General features: G+C 44.9%; 1 protein-coding gene across 4 annotated transcripts in view; it reads left to right on the top strand.

Annotated features, from left to right (window-relative positions):
- LOC122944508 (probable E3 ubiquitin-protein ligase HERC3) overlaps window positions 1-25,368 on the top strand; it is a 98,860-nt gene that overhangs the window by 5,388 nt on the left and 68,104 nt on the right. For all 4 annotated transcript variants that reach the window (XM_044302872.1, XM_044302882.1, XM_044302864.1 and 1 more), the window contains exons 2-3: window positions 22,229-22,478; window positions 22,631-22,790. In XM_044302872.1, the coding sequence (XP_044158807.1) occupies window positions 22,253-22,478; window positions 22,631-22,790 (386 nt within the window). In that variant the 5' untranslated portion in view covers window positions 22,229-22,252. The remainder of the gene's footprint in view (window positions 1-22,228; window positions 22,479-22,630; window positions 22,791-25,368) is intronic.

Here is a 25,368-nt window from a genome sequence, read left to right as displayed (position 1 = left end):
ACATATGCCGATGAGGAGTCATTGGCTTATGCTGGAGCTGTTCAGTAGAAAATTCTAGCAATATGGCTGTGTCAGTCAAAGAAAGTGACCCAGCATTCTGCTAATAGGATCTGTCACTAGTTTATGCTGCCCTTTGTTATGGTGACAGATCCCCTTTAATGGCGGAAAAGGTTTGGACTTTGAGTCAGCAGTGTTGGTGACTTTCATGTGCCATGCATCTCAGCACTCCGTGACCCTGTTCTGTAACTTTACATGGTCTTTGTGGCTGAGTTGCTGTGGTTCCTAAACTCTTCCACTTTGTAATAACAGCTTTGACAGTTGATCATAAAATATCTTGGAGGGAAAAGATTTCATGAGAGGACTTGTGGCATCCTGTTACAGTACCATGCTTCAATTTACTGAGCTCTTTGTAAAGGCAGACTGTACGGCTAAGCGAGTGCTGGATTTTATACACCTGTGGCAATTGGACTGAATGAAACCCCTTCATTCACTGATTAAGAGGTGTGTCCCAATACTTTTCTATATATATAGTGTGTGTGTGTGTGTGTGTATGTATATATCCAAGGTGCACACTAATGAGCTCTTCCATTATGCAAGTGCTCATTAAAGGGAATCACCTTTATGCTGTCCATACTAACGGCAGTATAAAGTAGAGACAGGCGAGTTGATATCAGCGGTCTGTCATTTATAAGTTAAAAGTAAGTGGTTGCCAAGAACCAACATCACAATTATTGCAGACTGGGCCTGGAAAAGAGTCCCGGCCACCTGAGAAGAGTCCTGGTTATTCATGAATTCCTGCTCTCCCTGCCCACCTGCTGGTCTTCTACCTAGTTTTCTCCCTTTCTCTCTAGGAGAGAACTGCCAATCATCAGCAGATGGACAGGGAGAGCAGGAGATTAGGAATAACCATGACTCTTCTCAGGTAGATGTGACTCTTTACAAGGCCTGGGCTGTAAAATGATTATTATGCTGGTTCTCAGCAACCACTAACTTTTAACTCATGACTGACACACCACCGAAATCAGCATTTCTGTCACCATTTTATGCTGCCCTCAGTGAGGTCAGCATAAAGTTGATGACAGGTTCTCTTTAATACCGGAGGATCGGGTAGCGGTGAATGCACTGCTCCCCGTGCGGGCTCTGTACTCGCCACTTCCTAGTCTTGTCCTGCAGGACTGCACACAGTGTGAGAATGTTGGCGCAGTCTAAGACCTCACGCTGTGTGATGTCAGGGCACGGCAGGAAGAGCACTGGATCTCAGGAGCGGCGTCCATAGCAGGAGAGGTGGATTTTTTTTTTTTTTTTTTTTTATTTATTTATTTTTGTCTGAGTAGGGCTGAAATAATTACTTGATTTAATAGAGTAATTTGACGCAAAAAAATTCTCAATGCAAATTTTTGGCATCAAGGATTAGTTTGTGTCACGTGACCACGGAGTGGGAGTGAAGAGCTTGCTGTTACTTACCGCTCCGTGATCACCTGCCAGCCCGCACCACGTAAGTGCGCACTATGACCCGACGCTGTGTGACGTCAGTGTAGCGTGCAGAGAAGAAGATGGAGGAGCTGTGGAGCGGCGGACCCTACAGGAAAGATAAGTACTGTCGCTGGGGACATGGCTAGGAGGGGGAGATGGTGGCGCAAGCTGGTGGCGGTGTAGGGCAGTTGGTGGCACTGGGGGGGGGGGGACAAGCTGATGGCAATGCGGGGGACAAGCTGATGGCACTGGGGGTGCAAGCTGATGGCACTGGAGGGGCAAGCCGGGGGCAGTTGGTGGCACTGGGGGGGCAGCTGGTGGCACTGGGTTAAGGAAGTGCTAAAGGCACTGGAAGAACGGAGCTGATGGCACTGGGGGGAACTGATGCACTTGGGCTGATGGCACAGGGAGAAACAAAGGGTGTTGGGGACTAATGGCAGTGGGTCTTATGAGTTCTTATAAAGGCAAAACAGTCTATTAATTCATTTTTTTTTCTTATTAGATTACTATCGATTATTTTTAACGATTAATTGAGAATGCTCGATTTCTAAAATAATCGTTTACTGTAGCCCTAGGTCTGAGCTGAGGTCTGATTAGCATGGGGGTCCGATTTGGGGGTCTCATTAACATTGGGGTCTGAGCTGAGGTCTGATTGGGGGTCTTGTTAACATGGGGGGGGGTCTGATCTGAGGTCTGATTAACATTGGGGGTTTGATTGTGGCTCTAGGCTGAAGTCTAATGAAAAATATATTTTGATTTCCTCTTCTAAAACTATTTTTTATTTACTGGTGTGCATCCATTTCTTGGCATGTAGTTAATATATTCAAGTGTAGGTGCTAGATTTTATACACCTGTGACAATGGGACTGAATGGCACACCTGCATTCAATGATTAGGAGGTGTGTCTCAATACTTCTATCCCTATAAGCGCACATTTATTAAGACCAGTGTATTAGACGCCGGTCTTAATAAAGCCCTATCGCTGGCGGTGGATCGCCGAAGCTCTGGCCTCTTCATAACTTCGGCGTATCCAGCACCGCTTCTAATTATAAGACAGATTCTGAGCTGTCTTACATTTAGACCTTTTTCTACGCCTGAAACAGGCGTAGAAAATGGTGAATGAGAGAGGCCTGCAAGCCCTTCCCCGCCCACTTTTAAATAGACCTGGAGTGAGCGGGCAGATGTCACAGATTGCGCCGCAGCGGTTAGTTAAGCCACAATCTGCGCCTGAAATATGCCTAATTTAGGTGTATTTCAGCCTGATAAATGACTGTGACCAAGAACCCAATGGTCACTTTGGCTAGAGGAAATCAGGTGCTGCCCTGTACCATCCCTACAGTGAAGCATGGTGGTGGCAGCATTATGCTGTGGGAGTGTTTTTCAGCAGCCGGGACAGGGAGGCTGGTCAGGGTTAAGGGCTCATGCACACGACAGTATTTTGCGTTCAGTATACTGGCTGTTTTTTTTAGTTCAGTATGCGGTACGTATACGGAACCATTCATTTCAATGGTTCAGCTAAATAAAATGAAGTGTGCATTCCGTTTCAGTATTTCCGTACCGTGAAAAGATAGAACATGTCCTATTCTTATCCGCAAATCACAGTGCTTGGCTCTATTCAAGTCAATGGGTCCGCAAAAAAAAAAAACTGAATTCATACGGAAATGCATCTGTATGTCTTCCGTATAATTCTGTTTTTTTGCTGAACCATCTATTGAAAATGTTATGCCCAGCCCAAATTTTTCTATGTAATTACTATATACTGTATGTGGCATACAAAAAAACGGAAAGGAAACAAAAAACGGAACAACGGATCCGTAGAAAATGGACCGCAAAACACTGAAAAAGCCATACGGTCGTGTGCATTAGCCCTATGGGAAAGCTGAACAGTGCAAAATACAGACATAAAATGAAAACCTGATCCAGAGTGCTTTGGACCTCACATTGGTCTGAAGGTTTACCTTCCAACAAGACAATAACCCTAACCACATGGCCAAGACAACACAGGAGTGTCTTAGGGAGAACTCAGCGAATGTCCTTGAGTGGCCCACCCAGAGTCCTGATTTGAACCCAATGAAACCTCTCTGGAGAGACCTGAAAATGACTGTCCACGAACAGTCCCCTTTAAATCATAGTTTTCTACATAAAGACTAATTCTTGCTGGTATAACTTATAATAGGCAAGTAGATAAAGATTTTTAGAATAACAACTTTTTCATATTAGTTTGATTAGGTTGGTTCTGTATTCATATGTTTGTAGAAGTTAGGATTAAGGTCTTTTTCTCAACTCTGTGGCATGTGATCTCTGCTGAGTCAAATTCAGTTTTGAGAACTGCAAAAGTAAATCAAGCATCTGTGATAATGTCTTGTAGGCAGAGAAACTGACCAATAATCTTACAAAAACCTCTGGAAGAGCATGACATTGTGAATGGATTAATGGAATTTATTTACCCAAAAAATTTAACGTATACAGCCGTATTCTACATACCGTATTTTTCGCCGTATAAGACGCACTTTCCCCCCCCAAAAGTGGGGGGGAAATAGCAGTGCGTCTTATACGGCGAATGTAGCTTATTTTGCCCAGTTTTCAATGATACACCCGCCGCGATGCCGCGCGGCGGGTGTATCAGCTGTGAGGGAGGAGGGGCTGGGGGCGGCATCTGCATTTATAATGACAGCGGGGCCCGTGCAGTGACTATTCTACTACACGGGCCCCGCTCACTGTATAATCATATCTCTCTAATAGTTAATTGTTCTATGCATGTAATCGCATAATGAGCGCTGTGTATTACCGTACTTAAAACTAGCAGCGCTCGCCGTTCGGAGCAGAGAGGAGGCAGGAGGCAGGCCGGGAGGACGGGCACTTGCAGCGTGAGTCATACGTCACGCGCCTGCACCGCCCACTTATGAATGAAGCAGGCGGCGCAGGCGCGTGACGTATGACTCACGTTGCAAGTGCCCGTCCTCCCGGCCTGCCTCCTGCCTCCTCTCTGCTCCGAACGGCGAGCGCTGCTAGTTTTAAGTACGGTAATACACAGCGCTCATTAGCGCTCATTATGCGATTACATGCATAGAACAATTAACTATTAGAGAGATATGATTATACAGTGAGCGGGGCCCGTGTAGTAGAATAGTCACTGCACGGGCCCCGCTGTCATTAAAGCAGATGCGACCCCCACCCCCTGTATTGAGGGTCATTCACTACAGGGACACTTATGGAGGGGATCTGTGGATGACAGCATAAGATGCTATATATGTGTCATCCACAGATCCCCCCCATAACTGTCATTCACAGATCCTCATCCTCATAACAGTGCCATCCAGAGAGGATCCCCCATAAGTGTCACCCACAGATCCCCCATAAGTGTCACCCACAGATCCCCCATAAGTGTCACCCACAGATCCCCCATAAGTGTCACCCACAGATCCCCCATAAGTGTCACCCACAGATCCCCCATAAGTGTCACCCACAGATCCCCCATAAGTGTCACCCACAGATCCCCCATAAGTGTCACCCACAGATCCCCCATAAGTGTCACCCACAGATCCCCCATAAGTGTCACCCACAGATCCCCCATAAGTGTCACCCACAGATCCCCCATAAGTGTCACCCACAGATCCCCCATAAGTGTCACCCACAGATCCCCCATAAGTGTCACCCACAGATCCCCCATAAGTGTCACCCACAGATCCCCCATAAGTGTCACCCACAGATCCCCCATAAGTGTCACCCACAGATCCCCCATAAGTGTCACCCACAGATCCCCCATAAGTGTCACCCACAGATCCCCCATAAGTGTCACCCACAGATCCCCCATAAGTGTCACCCACAGATCCCCCATAAGTGTCACCCACAGATCCCCCATAAGTGTCACCCACAGATCCCCCATAAGTGTCACCCACAGATCCCCCATAAGTGTCACCCACAGATCCCCCATAAGTGTCACCCACAGATCCCCCATAAGTGTCACCCACAGATCCCCCATAAGTGTCACCCACAGATCCCCCATAAAAAAAAAAAATACGGTAATTAAAAAAACGAATCTTTATTTCATGATGAAATAACCTTTGGATGGTAATATATTTTCCTCAAAAAGCATTTTATATTTGAAAAAAAAATCTGATTTAAATAAAAAAAAATCCGAAAAAAAAGTCATTGATTTTTATCCACCCTGATTTTAGCAATACATTGTATATCCGATGTGTATTTAAATGGACCCAATATGGTATAAAATTAGGTGTGCACTGGAAATACTAGTCTGATATTATAGTAATGCACACTGCATAGGGATACTGCCTGGGAAACAGGGAAAAGGGGTTGTCCCCTTTCCACAGGATAGAGGATAAGGGTCTGATCATCAGAACGGGGGCTCGTATACCCCTGTTTGAATGGAATGGCTGACATGTACAGTACAGACCAAAAGTTTGGACACGCCTTCTTCTCATTCAAAGAGTTTCTTTATTTTCATGACTATGAAAATTGTAGATTCACACTGAAGGCATCAAATCAAAACTATGAATTAACAGAGTGTGATAAAATGCAGGAGTCGGAGTGTGCTCTTCTACATGGAAATCCCCAGAAGAGACGCAAGAAGAAAAATTACCTACGGGCTGTACCCGGCTGTAATCTAGCCATGAAGCATTTTCAGTTTAGCTTTTACATTACACAATACAAAGCTTATTTCTGGTTACTACTCTGTTTTTATGTCATTGGATAGATAATGGATCTCTAGTTACTGTCCTGGATAGATATAGATTTAAAATAGTATCCCAGGAATTAAATATTGATGATCTATTCACAGGCTTGGGGGGGAAAAAAAAAAAAAAAAATATGATCAACGGAGGGCTGCCCTCTGGGGCCCCCAGATCACTAGAACAGGGTGCTTTTATTTTCCAGTATGAATGGAACGGTAGACACACATGCATGCTGCCATTCCATTCAAAACTATGGGGCTGCTGGAGATAGCCAAGTACAAGTGTTTGGCGATCTCTGGTGGCCCCATAAAGTTAAATAAAGTGGCGGTACGCATACAGTACAGACCAAAAGTTTGGACACACCTTCTCATTCAAAGAGTTTTCTTTATTTTCATGACTATGAAAATTGTAGATTCACACTGAAGGCATCAAAACTATGAATTAACACATGTGGAATTATATACATAACAAAAAAGGTGTGAAACAACCGAAAACATGTCATATTCTAGGTTCTTCAAAGTAGCCACCTTTTAATTTGATTACTGCTTTGCACACTCTTGGCATTCTCTTGATGAGCTTCAAGAGGTAGTCACCTGAAATGGTCTTCCAACAGTCTTGAAGGAGTTCCCAGAGATGCTTAGCACTTGTTGGCCCTTTTGCCTTCACTCTGCGGTCCAGCTCACCCCAAACCATCTCGATTGGGTTCAGGTCCGGTGACTGTGGAGGCCAGGTCATCTGGCGCAGCACCCCATCACTCTCCTTCATGGTCAAATAGCCCTTACACAGCCTGGAGGTGTGTTTGGGGTCATTGTCCCGTTGAAAAATAAATGATGGTCCAACTAAATGCAAACCGGATGGAATAGCATGCCGCTGCAAGATGATGTGGTAGCCATGCTGGTTCAGTATGCCTTCAATTTTGAATAAATCCCCAACAGTGTCACCAGCAAAGCACCATCACACCTCCTCCTCCTCCATGCTTCACGGTGGGAACCAGGCATGTAGAGTCCATCCGTTCACCTTCTCTGCGTCGCACAAATACACTGTGGTTGGAACCAAAGATCTCAAATTTGGACTCATCAGACCAAAGCACATATTTCCACTGGTCTAATGTCCATTCCTTGTGTTCTTTAGCCCAAACAAGTCTCTTCTGCTTGTTGCCTGTCCTTAGCAGTGGTTTCCTAGCAGATAATCTGCCATGAAGGCCTGATTCACACAGTCTCCTCTTAACAGTTGTTCTAGAGATGTGTCTGCTGCTAGAACTCTGTGTGGCATTGACCTGGTCTCTAATCTGAGCTGCTGTTAACCTGCGATTTCTGAGGCTGGTGACTTGGATGAACTTATCCTCCGCCGCAGAGGTGACTCTTGGTCTTCCTTTCCTGGGGCGGTCCGCATGTGAGCCAGTTTCTTTGTAGCGCTTGATGGTGTTTGTGACTGCACTTGGGGACACTTTCAAAGTTTTCCCAATTTTTCGGACTGACTGACCTTCATTTCTTAAAGTAATGATGGCCACTCGTTTTTCTTTACTTAGCTGCTTTTTTTCTTGCCATAATACAAATTCTAACAGTCTATTCAGTAGGACTATCAGCTGTGTATCCACCTGACTTCTCCACAACGCAACTGATGGTCCCAACCCCATTTATAAGGCAAGAAATCCCACTTATTAAACCTGACAGGGCACACCTGTGAAGTGAAAAACATTTCAGGTGACTACCTCTTGAAGCTCATCAAGAGAATGCCAAGAGTGTGCAAAGCAGTAATCAAAGCAAAAGGTGTCTACTTTGAAGAACCTACTTTGTTTCACACTTTTTTGTTATGTATATAATTCCACATGTGTTAATTCATAGTTTTGATGCCTTCAGTGTGAATCTACAATTTTCATAGTCATGAAAATAAAGAAAACTCTTTGAATGAGAAGGTGTGTCCAAACTTTTGGTTGTACTGTATGCGTACCGCCGCTTTATTTAACTTTATGGGGCCACCAGAGATCGCCAAACACTTGTACTTGGCTATCTCCAGCAGCCCCATAGTTTTGAATGGAATGGCAGCATGCATATGTGTCTACCGTTCCATTCAAACTGGAAAATAAAGCACCCTGTTCTAGTGATCTGGGGTCCCCAGAGGGCAGCCCTCCGTTGATCATACTTTTTTTTTTATTTTTTTCCCCAAGCCTGTGAATAGATCATCGATATTTTAATTCCTGGGATACTATTTTAAATCTATATCTATCCAGGACAGTAACTAGAGATCCATTATCTATCCAAGGACATAAAAACAGAGTAGTAACCAGAAATAAGCTTTGTATTGTGTAATGTAAAAGCTAAACTGAAAATGCTTCATGGCTAGATTACAGCCGGGTACATCCCGTAGGTAATTTTTCTTCTTGCGTCTCTTCTAGGGATTTCCATGTAGAAGAGCAGACTCCGACTCCTGCATTTTATCACACTCTGGCTCCTTCATAAATGGCCAATAATTTAGTAATACATTTCCTGTAGTAAGATGGTAATATCAGGCTTTTTCTTACTATCATGCAAGTAAACAGGCTACTTAGATGGAACTTAAAGGGGTTGTCCAAGTTTTATTTATTGATGACCTATCCTGAGGATTAGGTCATCAATATCAGATCGGCTGGAGCCTGACACCCGGTGCGCGCCGTGCCAGCACTGCTTCCTGTTCATTGTTTACCTGCTCGCCGTTGCATTTGCAGTGGTGAGCAGGTGTAATTACACCCAAGCCGTCCCATTCATTTCAATCAGACGGATCGCTTCTATACACTTGTATAGGAGTGATCCGTACCATTGAAATTAATGGGACGGCTTGGGTGTAATTACACCTGCTCACCACTGCAGATGCAACGGCGAGCAAGTAAACAATGAACAGGAGGCAGCGCTTGCACGGCGCGTGCCTTCTCTTCAAACAGTTGATCGGCGGGGGTGCCGGGTGATCTGATATTGATGACCTATCCTGAGGATAGGTCCTCAATAAATATAACTTGGACAACCTCCTTTTTTTTTTTTTTTTTTTTTTTAACTCGTTTTATTGAAGTTTAACAGACATGGATCATCACATTCTGAAGCAGTTGCAACCCACGCAGGGGAGCCGCTAGCTTCACATCATACAATTAAAGTGCATAGTGCATTGAGGCGAATATCCACAACATGACATCAAAAGGCACCACAGACCCGCAATTTAATGTTCAGACACCCAGCGCAGTGGGATCCTCCGATACAGAATGTAAATGCATAGGATGTAGGGAATGAGTAGAAGAGCACCACTCCCCCCATACCTTCTGAAATTTCTGAGGACACTTTCTATGAATGTAAACCACTTTTTCCAGCGTCATCGCATGATTCACCAGAGCCTTCCATTGGCCAACCGTAGGGGACCTTTCCGCCATCCACCTCAGAGCTACTGCCTTCCTGGCCAGAAAGAGAGCCTCCCCCAAGAATACTTTCTGATGTGTCCACTGTTCCTCCTCCAATACTCCCAGAATACATATTTTAGGACAGACTACTATCGGGACAGGTACCATTGTGGAGAGGATTTCTACAACTTTGCCCCAAAAGACCTGTAGATACCTACATCCCCACATCAGATGCCAGAAGTCAGCACTCTCCTCCTGACATCTATGACTTCTGCTGCTAGGCAATCTCCCCATTTTATACAGCCGAAGAGGGGGCAAATAGCTCCTATGTAATATGAACAGTTGTGTCAGCCTATTGTTTACCGATGGAGAAACCTTAGTGGGTACTAGCAAAGCCTCCTCCCATTCTTCAGCATCAAGAGTTGGAATAGTGGCTTTCCATTTCGCCTCTACCTCCAGTGGTTGGAGAATCATGCGATCACCCAGCAAATATGTATACAATATAGAAGTGATGCCCTTAGGTCCCTGTGATCTCAACACTCCTATCAAAGGATACTTAGAAATACTATGACTCGTCCCTCTAAACTGAGCGTTCAGGGCGTGCCTTAATTGAAGGTACCTATAAAATAAAGTGTGAGGAATCACAAACTTCTCCTGTAGTTGCTGCAAAGTCCGCAATACATCCCCATCATACAACTCAGCCAGTGTCAGCACCCCACACCTTTTCCATGTCGCCAAGCCCTCCAGGGTTATCAAGTGTGGGAACATGGGATTGTCCCAGAGTGGAACTGCATCCGGCAAATCCACATACGAGTTGAATTTGGCTGCCTTCCATACTTGATTAGCCAGTCTGTGAGCAGGGAGTAGCCAACCAGGGACTAAACTCGGAGACTCCAGCACAGGCCAGAGAGTAGATAAACTAAGATGTTCCCTCAGCCAATACTCTGGCCCTGGTAAATCCCCCTGTTTCACCCATGCCGCTATATACTTCAGCTGGCCGGCCAGATAATATAGAAAAAAATCGAGTAGAGCAGCCCCACCTCTTGTCTTAGATCTCTGTAGCACTTTCAGTGAAAGCTTCCTCCTAGCCTTGCCCCAAACAAAAGCTGTCGCCAGTGAGTGCAGCCTATCAAAAAAGGCCTTAGGTACCGGGGCGCATGCGTGCGACAGGAGGTACAGACCCTTGGGGAGCAAAATCATTTTAACTAAATTCAGTCTCCCCGTCACCGAAATCGGCAATGCCTTCCATGTCTTAAATTTGTCTATAAATAGGGACTCTATCGGGTCTATATTTCTCGTCGCAGATGCGCAAGGGTCCCTTGTGATCACAATGCTAAGATACTTAAAATGATCCACTACTGGCAAATTGTGAAGACGCTCCGGCCAGCCATGATCCCAGAGAGGCATAATAGCTGATTTCGTCCAATTTATGTGCAAGCCCGAGTATGTGCCAAACTTCTCTATCACCTCAATTGCACTTGGAAGGGTCCGCTCAGGCTCATCCATTAAACAGGAGGAGGTCATCCGCGTACAGGCCTATCTTCTCCTCCCTATCCCCTTTAGAGATCCCTTTAAAAGACTCATCCTGCCTGATACGCAAGGCTAAGTGCTCAATCACCACCGCAAACAAGAGGGGGGAAAGGGGGCAGCCCTGTCTGGTGCCTCTATGCAATGTAAAGGAGTCCGACTGGGTTCCATTCACTAGTATGTTCGCTTTAGGTCTCTGGTACAAAATCTCAACCCACCGTATGAACCCCGGGCCAAACCCAAATTCCTTCAGAATTCGCAAGAGGAAAGGCCACGTCGAAGGCCTTGGCCGTGTCAAGAGACGCCAGGGCCCATTCACAACCCTCCTCCACTCCTATCTGTGCAATGACCTGGGCTCTCCTGATATTGTCAGATGTGGTTCTCCCCTGCATGAATCCAGCTTGATCCTGATGTACTATAGACGTGATCACCTTGTTCAAGCGGGAGGCCAGTAACCTAGTCAGAATTTTGTAATCTAAATTTAGCAATGAGATTGGCCTGTAAGAGCCACACACAGTTGGATCTTTATCCGGCTTCAATATGACCACAATAGTAGCATCATACAAGGTCTCAGGTAGCTGATGGCGTTGGAATGATGCTGAATATAATTTAAGGAGTTGAGGGCTAAGAATCTCACTATACCTTGAGTAGACTTCTATCGGGATCCCGTCCGGGCCCGGCGCCTTCCCAGCTGGGAGGTCGTGGATGGCTAGCTGGATTTTATCCAAGGTTATGTCCTTATCTAACAGGGCTATATCCGCCGCGCTTAGCCTAGGGTGTGCAATATAGTCTCTGCAATATAGTCACTCAGTTTCCCCCTCCGTGTACTGTGCTGCGGAACTGTACAGTGATTGATAGAACCGCTTGAAGCCATCAAGTATTCCCTCAACAGATTCCACCAATTGTCCCTCTGTGTTCAATATTCGTAGTACCCGGGGGGGAGGATTGATTGGCCCTAGCAATTTGAGCCAAAAGCTTACCCGCTCTATCCCCCGATTCAAATGACTGCTGCTTCATGAAGAACATTCTGCGTTCGCTCTTTTCCTTGAGATACAGCATATATGACCTACCTCTAGTCATCCATTCTATCCTATTCCCTTCTGTGGGGTCAGAACAAAAAGAGGCCTCGGCCTCCCTACATTTGGTGTGCAAATCCAATTCCTGGCGAGCTGTATCCCTTTTTACAAAAGAAATTGAGGACTTTAAACAGCCCCTCAGGTAGGCCTTCAGGGTGTCCCACAATAACAAGCCCTCCGTCTCATCCCCCTGTACATCTAAGAAGACTCTCAACTGATCGGGAATCCTATCATTTTGTGTCCAAAGGGAAAGCCAAAAGGGATGGATTCTCATCCCCCCCCCCCCCCCCCCCCCCCAGAGGCAGCCCCAGGAATATCAAAACGTGCCACAACCGCAGCATGATCTGAGGGACCCTGCGGCTCATAAGTAATAGTAACCAAATCCGTATATACAGCAGCGTTAGCCAGAATGTAATCAATTCTCGAGAGTGCCCCCCTAGTGGGAGTAAAACAGGAGTATTCCCTCAGCTGTGGGTTCCTGAGTCTCCACAAATCCACCCATCCCATTTCTGCAGCAATTCTAAACAGTGTGGTTATCGAATAGATCCCATTCCCCCTCCCATCAGGCGGGCGATATCTGTCCAACTCCTCCTGCATGACCTTATTAAAGTCCCCCATACAGATCAACCGGGCCGAGGGATATTGCGCTGCGAACACCAAAATCACTTGAAGAAGTGAGATTCTAGCCGGGGAGGGGGGGTTTATATAGATTGATTATAATGTAAGGGATGTGGTTAATAAAGCCATACACTAGCAAGTATTGACCCTCCGGATCAGCAACAGACTGCTGCGGTTCCCACAGGAGTCCTTTGCACACTAGTATGGCCGTACCTCTAGAACTCGATGTACCATATGACTGAAACGACCACTGCACCCATTGTTTAACAATTCTGTGCCCAGTGTCAGCCGTCAGATGAGTTTCTTGAAGTCCTAGGAGAATACCGCTATCCTCTTGTTCGGAGCCCCCAAGCCTCTCACGTTCCAGGACATCACCACTAGAGATCCCATAATTTAAGCATAGGGTCATCCCTCCTGTAATACAGGATACTATCAGGCGAACCAAAGGAACCCCCACTTAGTACATAAATTCGCCTCTCAACCACACTCCCATAGAAAAGTTGATGTGACCATGCCTTCAGTAACTTAATAAACACATAACATAACAGGTGAACACCTAACACCTCTAAACATACATCCACTGTATACATCGTAGTGTTAGTAACGTGGCAATGTATTCGGGGACCAGTACGGGAAGAAAGATGTTATGCCCGTACAGGTAGCCGATCATTCCCCATACAATGCAAAAATAATGCAGCTGCAGGTGCAACTAAGCCTAAGTAGGTGCATATATGCATATCCAGACCACCCATGGTTCAATATCAACAATAAAACTGGATCAATGGTCACAGTGGTCTGATAGAAAAGAATACATCACATTATATACAAGTGAGGTAGAAAATTGCACCATAGAACAAGAATAATAAACTCAGTGGCAAGGCGCCCATATCATGCCTTCCAAGGGCCCAGCAATACTTGCATCTCAGACCCGGTGTCTCAAATCAGCGCGGTTTTGGTCGCCTAGCGACCCAGTCCTCAGCTTCTTTCGTATCGGTGAAAAATATAGGCCGGTCCCCATCCACCACACGGAGACGCGCCGGGTAAGCCATCGAGTACTGCAAGTTCAGTTCCCTGAGGCGTCTCTTGACCGAGACGAAGGTGGCCCTCTTCTTCTGTAGGTCCGCAGAAAAGTCAGGGAATAGCGACACATTAGCATTATCGTGCGTCATTGCACCCTTGCTCCTCGCTTGACTGAGAATTAAGTCCCGATCCTTCCAGTTTAATAGTCGGGTGAGCAGGGGCCTCCGTGGCGTGCCCGGAGGAGGTGGCCTGGCCGGGACCCTGTGCGCTCTTTCCACGGCGTAGGCCGTAGAGAACGCGGCATCGGGGAATTGGGCCTTGAACCACATCTCCAAGAAGCTGGCAGGGTCTCTCCCCTCCGCCCTTTCTGGCAGCCCCAGGATCCTCACGTTGTTGCGTTGGGCCCGGTTCTCTAGATCGTTGCACTTCTGCCGCCATAGTCAGACAGCTCTCTCCACCTCCGTCAGTCTCGAGTCCAGCGGTCTGGTGTAGTCCTCCAGCTCCGACACCCGGTCCTCTGTCTGCTTAACTCTCTCCCTCAACTGTTGCACGTCCTGTCTCAGCAGGCCCAGGTCAACGCGCACCTCCTCTATCTTACAAGTAAGGGAGGATTGGCAGGAGGATATCGCTGTCAGGAGCTGCTCAGACACCGCTTTCAGCGTGATCTCAGGTTCTCCAGCATCTTCAGGCTCCATCTGCTGTGCAACCTGCCCTCGCGTCACCGCTGCACGTGGAGTGGCGGGAGCTGCGGCGCCATGTTGGTTCTCCTGGCGGGCATATTCTTTGAGCTTATCAGCCGCGGACTGTGCCTTGCTGGGACCCATATCGTGGTGCCTGGGTTTCCTCCTTCTCCTCTGCACTTGCCACTCTGGATTTAAAGTATGCAGCTTGGCAGGATTAGTCAGGATAAGATTCAGGGAACGGAGCCGCTCTCAAGTGCGTGTGCTCATGTCGGCAGTTAGCCACGCCCCCCCCCTCCCGGACAACCTCTTTAAACCATATTTGTTAAAATAAAATGTCACATATATTCCTGAGCTATTGTAAATATGTAATGCACTATGCATGTAATAACTGGAACACTGATGCCCTTAATTGTTATAACAAATCTATGTGTACTGGCTACCATGTGTCCAATTTCCTCCCTGGAATGGGCATGTTCACCTGATCCGCTGTAGCCAATGACTGGCTTCAACGGTGATGTGTCATTTTTATGTAAAAAGTAATAAACAAAACAAAAAAAATGTAAAAATAAAAAAAATTTAAATCACCCACTTTCCCAAACTTACATATAAAAATTAATTAACATAACCGATTTTTGCCACATCCAAAAATGTCAGAACTTTCTAAATATAATCCTGTGTGGTAAAAACTGTAAATGCCGGCATTCACCTTTTATTGGTCACCCATTTTGCAAAAAACAAGCCGTCATACAGCTCTATAGACTGAAATTGAAAGAGAGTTAAAGCTGTCAGAAAATGACGATTCAAAGAAAATTTGTATTTTTTTCAAAGGTTCTTATTTTTTTAAAGTAGTAAAACTAAATAAAAATGTTTACAAATCTGGTATCTTTGTAGTTGTATTGACCCACAGAATAAGGATGTCATGTTATTTTTAGCGCACAGTGAACACCAAAATATCAAAACCCCCAAAACATTGGTGGAATTTATTATTATTTTTTTTTCACTCTCACCCTACGATACCGGACATTTGCACGAGTACTTGTACTTATGCAAATGTTGCCAATACCTCATGGCCCAAATCAGCGGTGGCGGCGGCGTGGCCTTATCTTCTCTTCCGGGTGGTGGCACTGCTCCCAGCCGATTAGCGTGGGGACGGCAGCGTGTCCCAGCTGATCGGCTTTGGGGCGGGACTTCTGTGCGGCCATGTTTCTAGTGCCATGCGATTGCCTAGCACTGGGAGGAAGTTAAAGCCACTTCCTCCCAGTACTCTGGAGCATCTGCATGGGAAGGATTGCAGCAGGCCAGGTGGGTATGGTGGTGCATGAAATGGAGGAGAAATGCTGTTAATTTCCCTCCGTTTCATTTTAAAACAGACAAAAAGTGAATAATAAAAAAAGGTGTGGGGGAATGGGCATATAATAGTGATTCCCAACCAGTGTGCCTCCCAGCTGTTGAAAAACTACACCTCCCAGCATGCCCGCACAGCCAAAGGCAGTTATTTGATTTATGCCTTTGTAGAACTATTGTGAGTTCAGTATTAAAGAAGCGCACTCACAACGTTTTTCATTCTCATACCCATTAGCAAGATGCATAATGTAAATTACAGTGAAAGTAATATTTTCACTAGTGACTGTATTTGTGAGTTATCCCCTCCCTTCTGGTCCTCAGCTGTGTCATGTGACCAGCACTCTGACCCAACTGAGACAGCATTTTATATGTGGACAGGAAGTCAGTTTCTCTATTCATTCCTATGCGAGTCTTATATGACACAGCTGCGGACCAGAAGGGAGGGGTTAACTCATTGCCTTCATTATAATTTACATAATCTACCTTTCTAATGGGCAAGAGAATAACATTTTTAGTAGGAGTGCTTCTTTAATATTGCAACTAACAAATATTATGTTTATATATGGAGAGAGAGAGAGCATTCTGCCATTTATATGATGTGAATAGCCAACTTTAAAGGGGTTGGCCACCCTAAGTATCAAAAATCCAGAGTGCCCTAGGCCAGTGATAGGCAAACTGCGGCTCTCCAGCTGTTGCAGAACTACAACTCCCAGCATGCAAAGACTGCCTACAGCAGGGCATGGTGGGAGTTGTAGTTTTGCAACAGCTGGAGAGCCGCAGTTTGCCTATCACTGCCCTAGGCAATAGCCAAAACCATGAAGTATTTCTATTAGGGATCGACCGATATTCTGTGAGCTTTCAGGCCGATAGTCAATAATTTATACCGATATTCTGTGAATTTTCATTTTTGAAAAAATAAATAAAAATCCTACACAAATCTGCTGAAAATGAATGTTTATTGTTAACATATAGTTTTTTTTGTTTTGTTTTTTGTTGTAAATCTTTCTTTTTCATTTATACTTAATATATATTTTTTTGTTTTTACTAACTTTTTAGCCCCCTTAGGGACTAGAACCCTTGTCTTATTCACCCTGATAGAGACTTCACACTCTCCCTGCTGCCCTGTGCATAGTGCACACAGCAGCAACGGAGCTAACTATGGCAGCCAGGGCTTCAGTAGCGTCCTGGCTGCCATGGTAACCGATCGGAGCCCCAGGCTTACACTGCTGGGGCGCCCTGATCGGAACTGCCACTGAGGAGGAGGTGAGAGGGGACCCTGTGGCCACTGCCACCAATGATTAATATTGGGGGCGCACTGCACCACCAATGTCTTTAATACTTGGGTTGGGGGAGAGGGGGCGCACTGTGCCACCAATGAAGATAACTCTCTCATTAATTTATATACAGGAGACGAGAGCTGGCTGCAGAATCATATAGCCCACTCCCGACCTCTATGAGCGGTAGCTGCGATCCGTGGCAGTTAACCCTCAGGTGCGGCACCTGAGGGGTTAACTACCGCAGATCGCAGCTACCGCTCATAGAGGTCGGGAGCCGGCTATGGGTGTGGCCACGAGTTTTATATTGCCTGTGGCCTGTCGGCTGGGGTCAGTTTTCCTCCAGCCTTGCTTTGTGATGGAGCTGTGCTCCTGCCCGGCCTCTACCATCTGCCCAGGTCTTGAAGGCCACCTTGTGGAGCATCACGGTCACCATGATGTCTCCCCTATGTTCCCGTTGTTCACCTTCCCTTCACTACTCTTGCATATGTTTGGTATTGTTTATGTATGGGTGGTTGTTGTCTTGTCTAGTGGTTGTTATATGTCTGATCTGTTGGTGTTTTTAGTCCAGGATGTTTGCTAGACATGTTCCCTGTGTGGTGCCTCCGGAAGGGGTTGTTAGAGTTCCTTCAAAGAACAAGGGACATTTTTGTCCCTATAGGGCCCTCAGGAGATGGTAACAAAAATCAAACCACAGTCACCTGACCACAAACTCCTTTTAGGGGTCCTATCTATATGTTAGAACTTTAAACTTTATTATTTAGTTTTAAAACAAAAATACTCAGAGAAACCAATACTACAAGGTCATTTAAAAATATCAGGTTCCAGTTAATTTGTCTTTTTTTGGGTTGCTGTCGCTCGCTCTACATTCTATTTAAGAGGTGGTTAACCTCATGGATACTCTGTCGCCATGTATCACCGCAGGTTGCCAGGTGTGTTTTTCAATTGTGAATTTTTGGGTGTCCCTTTAGGTCCTAGGTATGGGAGTTTCTATTGTAAATAGATGAGATGTATTCCTTCATTCACACATCTCACACGCTGGGAGATCAGGCAGTTTGCCTCCGAACATTTGCACAATATGTAATGAGCTGGACAATGATTGCGACCCTACTGGTTGTAGATCTTGCCCTATACTGTAACCTGTCTAAAAATTGTAGATTGTCACTACCCCACCCGACATGTTTTGCCGCAATGCGGCTTCGTCAGGGGATTTGGGATAATAGCATGCCGCGCTGCCAATGAGGAGAGAGGGGCGAAGGAGGGGCAGGCGCACAATGATAGGACGACCTTTTTTTTTATGGGTTCGGACTTAGTTAAGTTAGCAAGACATGTAGAGCGGCGCCCAGGGAACTCCCTGCACCTACTATTATTCCTGGGCGCCGCTCCGTTCGCCTGCTGTACCCCAGTTACAGTCTCCTGCTCCGTATGCTAATTACTACTATCGGAGCGATGGGGAGGAGACATCAGCTTCTCTTCTGGGAGTTCCGAGAAGGTGGTGCATGCTGAAATGCAATGTTTTACGCCAATCTTCCGTGACAGTTCTGGCAGAAGATTCAAATTAAGCAAATAAACACTTGGTATACAGTTGGTATCTATGCAAAAGTGTCTCCCTGCACCTCATTTATTATGCAGCCTGAGGCATTTGATAAGTCTGGTGCAGGTCTAAACAGTTTATGCCATCTATATATAGGTTTAGTATGTCCGTCACATGGTGTGTATGTGAGAGCTGTCGGCCAAACAAGCTTCATAAATGGGGTCAGGCCATGTATTTGTGGAAAGGTGGGTGATACAGACTGACTGCCGGTGTGGTGGGTTGGAACGGTGTATAGCGTGAGATACTATTGGGTTGGGTGATAAGACCTGTGGTTGGCCAAGACATGTGAAGTTCTTCAAAACCAATTTTGATCACTGGTATCCACAACTGTTCCTCTTCCTTATGGCAACAACACAAGCTGCATCTCCAGATATGGTGAAGCATAACTAACACATTCTTTGTTGGGATTCCCCTCTCAGCCACCAATCGCCTCACATAGCACGTAGTTGACTGGCCAACTTAATTAAACTTTGGCAAGGGAAATGTGTAAGCCAGCCATGAGGTTATCTCTGTTCTGTTTATGTAGGTTGCGCCATATTCTGACTAATACAAGGGAGTAGCTGTGTATATATGTACCCTGTACCAGTGCATAGGGCCCCGGACTACTGGATTGTTCTAATGTTAGCTGTAGAGAAATGCTTTGTGATGAACTCTCAGCAAATTAATGAGAGAGAGGGGCCAACACACTGGTTAACAAGAGTACTCTTCTGCCAAGGTCCACCCCAACCTGACTATATCATCTCACTTTTTTATTAGACCGATATTCATACTTAGACCTTTTTACACGGGCTGAAGATGGAGAAAGGACAATGCTCATTACTGATAGTCCCATGTACAGCTTCTATGCTGAATTGGCACTTGTTACGGGGCAGCTCTGTCCATGTAAAGGTCCTAAGCAAGAGTAGCCCTGCTTCCTGTGTACCTCCTGTGTGCCTGGTCTGTCCTATGAATTCCATACCAGGTCCTTCATCTGAATTACTGGCTTGTGCTATGGCAGTAACAGTTGAACCCTGGGGGTTCTAGAGAAGTAGGAGTTGTCTTCTTGGGACAACTCTGTTAAATCCAAGCACTGAATGGGAACTTTACCTACAGTAATAAGTGCACACTCACTCTTCTCTGCCACTGTAGCCATACCACAAACTACAGTTTACAAGAAAAGCAGTTGTGTTATTATCCCCCCCCCCCCCCCCATAATATATCCAGCCTACAGATATAATAGCTGCAAGTACTGGTCAATAAAAAAGGTTTTGGACCATGGGGCCTAGAAGTGAGACGGAGAAACTGAATTATCCGAAAAGGACATTGAGTAAAGTGATCAGGATATCTGAAAAGCTGCTTCTGAAATTCAGAATTAAACGCCTAGTAATCAGTCATTAATTTCAGTGAGCACAATGGAATAGACTATTTCTCAGCTTGGCCACCAACATCTTCGATAACAGCTATTTGCTGAGGTTTCCAGGAACTTTCCCCTTGTCTTCTAATAAGGCCTCATGCACACAACTGTATTTTTAGTCTTTGTCGATCCAAATTTTTGAGGATCATACACGGACCCATTCATTTCTATACGTCCGCAAAAGAAAACAAAAAAAGGACCGCACACAGATGACATCTGTGTGCTGTCCCCATTCATGTGGATGGGCCACTAATTGTAGCACCTCTCCTATTGTCTGTTTTTTTGGACAAGAATATATATATATATATATATATATATATATATATATATATATATATATATATATATAATTATTTTTTTATAGTGGGTCCTGTGAAAGTGGTAGGATGCACATGGATCGTATCCCTATTTTACGGACTGTGCAGGAGGCCTACAGAGGGTTTGTCTGGTGAGACAAGTGACTGGTCCAGTCATAATAGGTAATAGAAGATCATTCCTGGTAAATAGAGTTTGCCAGATGTGTTGAACTGGATTTTGTCACTGATCACATCTAAGTTACATCGCTCCATGCAAGAGCGATCAGTGACAACATTGTGTGAGCTAGGAGGCAAGTACATCTTGGGAGGCCTTAATCTGATTACTGACATGGCGCATACTTAACAACAGTCCCGATTTTGCTTAGATTGTCCCATCCAAAGGTGTTTTGTTTTTTTTTGGGAAGTATGTTTCCAGCTGCTTGAAGAACCTGATTTTGACTTTAATATTGGTAAGAGTTGATGTACAGCGCTATGGAATGAATGGCGCTTTAATAATAAATAATAATAATAATGTAGGGGCAACTTTTGCTGGTGTATGAGAGTGGAGGGATTTGAGTGAGAAAGTCATGCTTTGACTTCTGAAGTGAGGTGAGGGTGTTTCTGTGGTCACTGTGTGAGGGGTCTTTCCTGACTAATATTTGATGAGGGATCCTGTTTTGACTGCTAAGAGCTGGTGATTTGAGGTAAAACCTTGCTCTGACTAAAGCCTGCCACTCACGCGAGATAATGATTGACTCCATTTCGACCGATCAGTCATTTGTGGGAACGTTCAAAGGAACAGTTCCACCAGCAGCATGCCAGAATGACCAGCCTGGCCAACCAGGGAATCGGTACGATACTTGGTAAGTTTACGTGAGGGCTGAAGTACTACCTGTGCTTTTACAACCGGGCATATGGGTGGGAGAGTGGGTACACAATGTTTAGGGTACAATAAACTGCTCCATGCCCTACTGGGACCATGAGTGATGACAATGTCTGGAATGTGCTGTGGAATATGTTGGCACTATATATATTTTAAAAACGAGAATCAGAACTGAAATGCCTTTTGCAACAATTGTGGTAGATGTTTAGCAAAAAATTGCATGTGATGTGTAAGGCCAAGTTCACACATTCCTGGCTACTCTATGTACCTGATCCTACAGTGTGTCATTGCTAGCTCTAAGATCTGGCTTGCTCACACCCACATGTTAAGCAGGCAAGTGAAGGGGCCCAATGCTGTATGCTTCTGGTTAGCAGGATGACTGTGGCCCTCTTCATGGTCACACCTTCATGTGTCATTTTATTGCTTATAATAAAGCGGCTGTTTCATCATTACTTTATTATACCAGGCCACACAAGGTGCAGAGCAAACAAGGGAGTGTAATGCACATTGTGCTCCCAGTATGGACATGGCACACTTGAATTGAAAGAATAATGCGGAACTGTTCTTCTCTGCTTCCAGACCTCGACCAATCTAATAGACATTCCCTATCCGTTTGTTCTAAAAGATAAACCCCTTTAAGAATAGAAGGGCTCACCATGAAGCTTTTATGATTTGCCAGTCGTGGTTTGAGGTCCAGCCAGTGAAGCCTCCAGTGATGCCAGTAATGAGGGGATCTTGTTCCTCGTTACTATATTACTGCTATAGCCCTACCTAAGGGTGAAAGAAGGCACACAGACGTTGCCTGTTTCATATTCTGTACTTTATGATTTATGTGTTTTCTGTATGATAATGTCTGTAAGGATCATATCTGTTCGTCACATTTACAGGATATAAGGAGAGGTTGACGCTGGAGGCCTAGCAGGCATGTCACCTCCCTATCATGTGCTCCTGTAGTAAATGTCATCTTTCCCACACCTTTTTGTTTTATGTTTTCAGGTACCCGCAGCTTTATGACTAGCCATGTTGTGTTGGGGGCACTCTGCTTTTGGACAACTTGGATTTAATCATGATTCTTTAACTATAACCCCCGAACCCAAAAGATCTTCCTTCCCCCTGTCTAATTTCATCAAGCAAGTGGCCTGTGGAGAGAATCATTCTGTGTTCCTACTAGAAGATGGGCGAGTGTATAGCTGTGGATGCAATAGCGCAGGGCAGCTTGGTCATGATCACGGCGACTTCACACCAGGTATAAGTAGTTTGTAGTTTTATTCTCTTATGGGACGCCATAAGGACACTGTTACTGGATACACAGAGGCAGGGAAAACTTTGAGTTCTGAAGGTTTTCTCTCCAACGTTATTACATGTATTAGCAGTTATTGTGTTTGTATCTTTTCTCAGGATATGTGAGCGCTTTGGCAGACGAGCATATAATTCATGTAGCATGTGGACAGGCACATAGTGTTGCAATCAGTAGCGAAGGTCATCTCTTCTCATGGGGTGCTGGGAGTGAAGGACAACTCGGTCATTCCACAACAGACCTTTCTGTTCCAGTTCCAAGGTATGAAGCGTTCAATACATATCCCATCTCACACTAATTGGGCTTGTGCTTCCAGTCCCATACCATAGGCAGAAAGGCCATCATGCCACCAAGGACAGCATCTCCTTTCCCTTGTGCCATTATATTGAAGGCTTTCAAAGCATTTCCTATATGTTTTCTCTTCTGCATTGTTTAAGTGTAACAGTATTTTTAAAAAAATTTGTAGTGTGTAGTTTTGTTTTTTTCTAATAATTTAGGTTGCATTCATATAACTGTATGCATTTTGCAGTCTGTAAAACTCATATCTGCAAAAAATACGGATGACGTCCATGTTACATCTGTTATTTTTATATTTTTTTTGCGGACAATGTATTGTAACATTTTAACAATGCCCATTCTTGTGTGCAAAACGACCAACGACCCTTTCACTTTTTGGTATGTTGCAGCCTTTTGCTAAAATAAAAAAAAGTTTCCCCCGTCATTCTGCACTCAGTACCGCATAATGAGAAAGTGTATGCGTATTTCAGTCGCAGATTGCGGTGCAACAGTTAATCTGCGACTTCTCCCTGCTCATGCCAGGTCTAAAAAAAAAAGTGGGCGTGGAGTGGAAGGGAACGGGCTGGCAGGTCCGTCTCATTTACAGTTTTATACGCCTTTTTCAGGCATCGAAAAAGGTCTAAATCTAAGGCTACTATCACATTCGCGTCTTGGCTTTCCGTTTGTGAGATCCGTTCAGGGCTCTCACAAGCGTCCAAAACGGTTCAGTTTTGTCCTAACTCATTCTGAATGGAAAAGGATCCGCTCAGAATGTATCAGTTTGCCTCTGATCAGTCTACATTCCGCTCTGGAGGCGGACACCAGAACACTGCCTGCAGCGTTTTGCTGTCCGCTTGAAGAAACCGAGCAAAACGGATCCGTCCTAGCACACAAGGTAAGTCAATGGGGACGGATCCATTTTCTCTGGCACAATAGAAAATGGATCTGTCTCCCATTGACTTTCAATGGTGTTAATGACTGATCCGTCTTGGCTATGTTACAGATAATACAAACGGATCCGTTCATGATGGATACATGCGGTTGTATTATTGTAACGGATCAGTTTTTGCAGATCCATGACGGATCCACCCAAAACGCAAGTGTGAAAGTAGCCCTAGACAGCTCGGAAGCTGTCTTAAATTTAGAAGCAGCGGTGGATCTGCCCATTTCTCTTGATCATCTTTCAGATGATTCCACGCCTTGATTGGAGTCTTCCTGTGGTAAATTCAGTTGATTGAACATGACTTGGAAAGATACACCCCTGGCTATATAAGGTCTAACAGCTGACAATACATAACAGAGCAAAAACCAAGCCATGAGGAAGAAAGGACTAGCTGTAGAGCCCAGAGACAGGATTGTGTGGGGGGGTACAGATCTGGAGAAGGGTATAAAAAAATGTTTATGTTGCCCTGAAAGTTCCCAAGAGCTCAGTGGCCTCCATAATTCTTAAATGGAAGAAGTTTGGACAAACAAGACTCTTCCTAGAGCTGGCTGCCCCAAAAGGCTAAATAATCAGGGAAGAAGGGCCTTGGTAATAGGTTACTAAGAACCCAATGGCTTTCTGTCTGAGCTCCAAAGATTGTGGGGGGCATTTATCAAATAAGGTTGTATTTAAGTCTGGCTTTGTGTGTGTGCACCAAATTTATGAACTGGTGCACCTCAATAATATACAGTATGTGACTTGAGTGTAATGTGGTTTACACCTTTTTGGTGTAAAAGTAGAACAGCGGGTTGTGACTTAATATTTTTTTTTATTTTTTTTTGCAAAAGTTGCACGTAATAAATGAGACATTATCCAGGTCTTATCTCTCTTTTAGCTCCTAAACATAGACCCCTGTGAATAGTGATGAGTATTACAAAAATGGAAATGTTTCAGTTACCATGATTCACGACTTTTTAAAAGACCCCCTGTGTGTACAGATGGGAGAACCATCACTGCACCATTACACCAATCTGGGCATTATGGCAGAGGGACCTGGAAGAAGCCTCTCCTCAGTAAAAGACACATGAAAAAAAAAAAGCACCTAATGGACTTTCAGACTGTGAGAAACAAGATTCTCTGCTCTGATGAAGCTAAGATTGAACTTTTTGGCCTCAATTCTAAGCGTCATGTCTGGAGGAAACCAGGCACTGCCCCAACAGTAAACGCTTGGGGGTGTTTTTCACTGTCTGGGACAAGGAGACTGGTCAGAGTTGAGGGGAAAGATGAATGGAGCAAAGCACAGAGATACAATGCTGTAAATTATTGCTTGTACTAATAATAGTATTTGTGAATGTATGTGTTTTCTGTTGTTTAAAGGGTTATGCCTATCTTATAAAGTGATGGCTTATCGCTAGGATATGCCATCACCTTTTATAATCGGTAGAAACATAGAATGTGTCAGCAGATAAGAACCATTTGGCCCATCTAGTCTGCCCAATATACTAAATACTATGGATAGCCCCTGGCCCTATCTTATATGAAGGATGGCCTTATGCCTATCCCATGCATGCTTAATCTCCTTCACTGTATTTGCAGCTACCACTTCTGTAGGAAGGCTATTCCATGCATCCACTACTCTCT

The sequence above is a fragment of the Bufo gargarizans genome, chromosome 1, assembly GCF_014858855.1.
Source record: "Bufo gargarizans isolate SCDJY-AF-19 chromosome 1, ASM1485885v1, whole genome shotgun sequence".
NCBI classification, from domain to species: domain Eukaryota; kingdom Metazoa; phylum Chordata; class Amphibia; order Anura; family Bufonidae; genus Bufo; species Bufo gargarizans.
Note: the sequence above shows the minus strand (reverse complement) of the source record. Positions and strands in the feature narration are given on the sequence as shown.